Raw genomic sequence first — 263 nt, forward strand, 5'->3', positions numbered from 1 at the left:
TCCCAGCTGCCCGGAAGCCTCCGCCGCGTCCCCCCCATCGCCTCGCCTCCTCGGAATAAAAGGCACTGGCGGCCCCGCCCCTACCTTCGCGCCGCTTCGCCGCCAGCAACAGTCTCCCTCCAGAGCGGAACAGTCAGACATGGCCCAGACTAAGGGGACCAGGGGTCTTCAACCTATATTCGTGCGCCTTTGGTCCCGGCAACCCGCCTGGACGACCGAGGCGAGATCATAAATACAATCAGGCGGATCTGAGGACAGCACAG

At 63.9% G+C, this 263-nt stretch overlaps 1 protein-coding gene across 1 annotated transcript in view; it reads right to left on the minus strand.

Annotated features, from left to right (window-relative positions):
- APIP (APAF1 interacting protein) overlaps positions 1-257 on the minus strand; it is a 21,595-nt gene extending 21,338 nt beyond the window's left edge. The window contains exon 1 of the mRNA XM_005864419.2: positions 85-257. Coding sequence (XP_005864481.1) covers positions 85-141 — 57 coding nt within the window. The 5' untranslated portion in view covers positions 142-257. The remainder of the gene's footprint in view (positions 1-84) is intronic.
- Between the last annotated feature and the right edge of the window lie 6 nt (positions 258-263).

The sequence above is a fragment of the Myotis brandtii genome, unplaced genomic scaffold (assembly GCF_000412655.1).
Source record: "Myotis brandtii unplaced genomic scaffold, ASM41265v1 scaffold187, whole genome shotgun sequence".
In the NCBI taxonomy this organism is placed as follows: domain Eukaryota; kingdom Metazoa; phylum Chordata; class Mammalia; order Chiroptera; family Vespertilionidae; genus Myotis; species Myotis brandtii.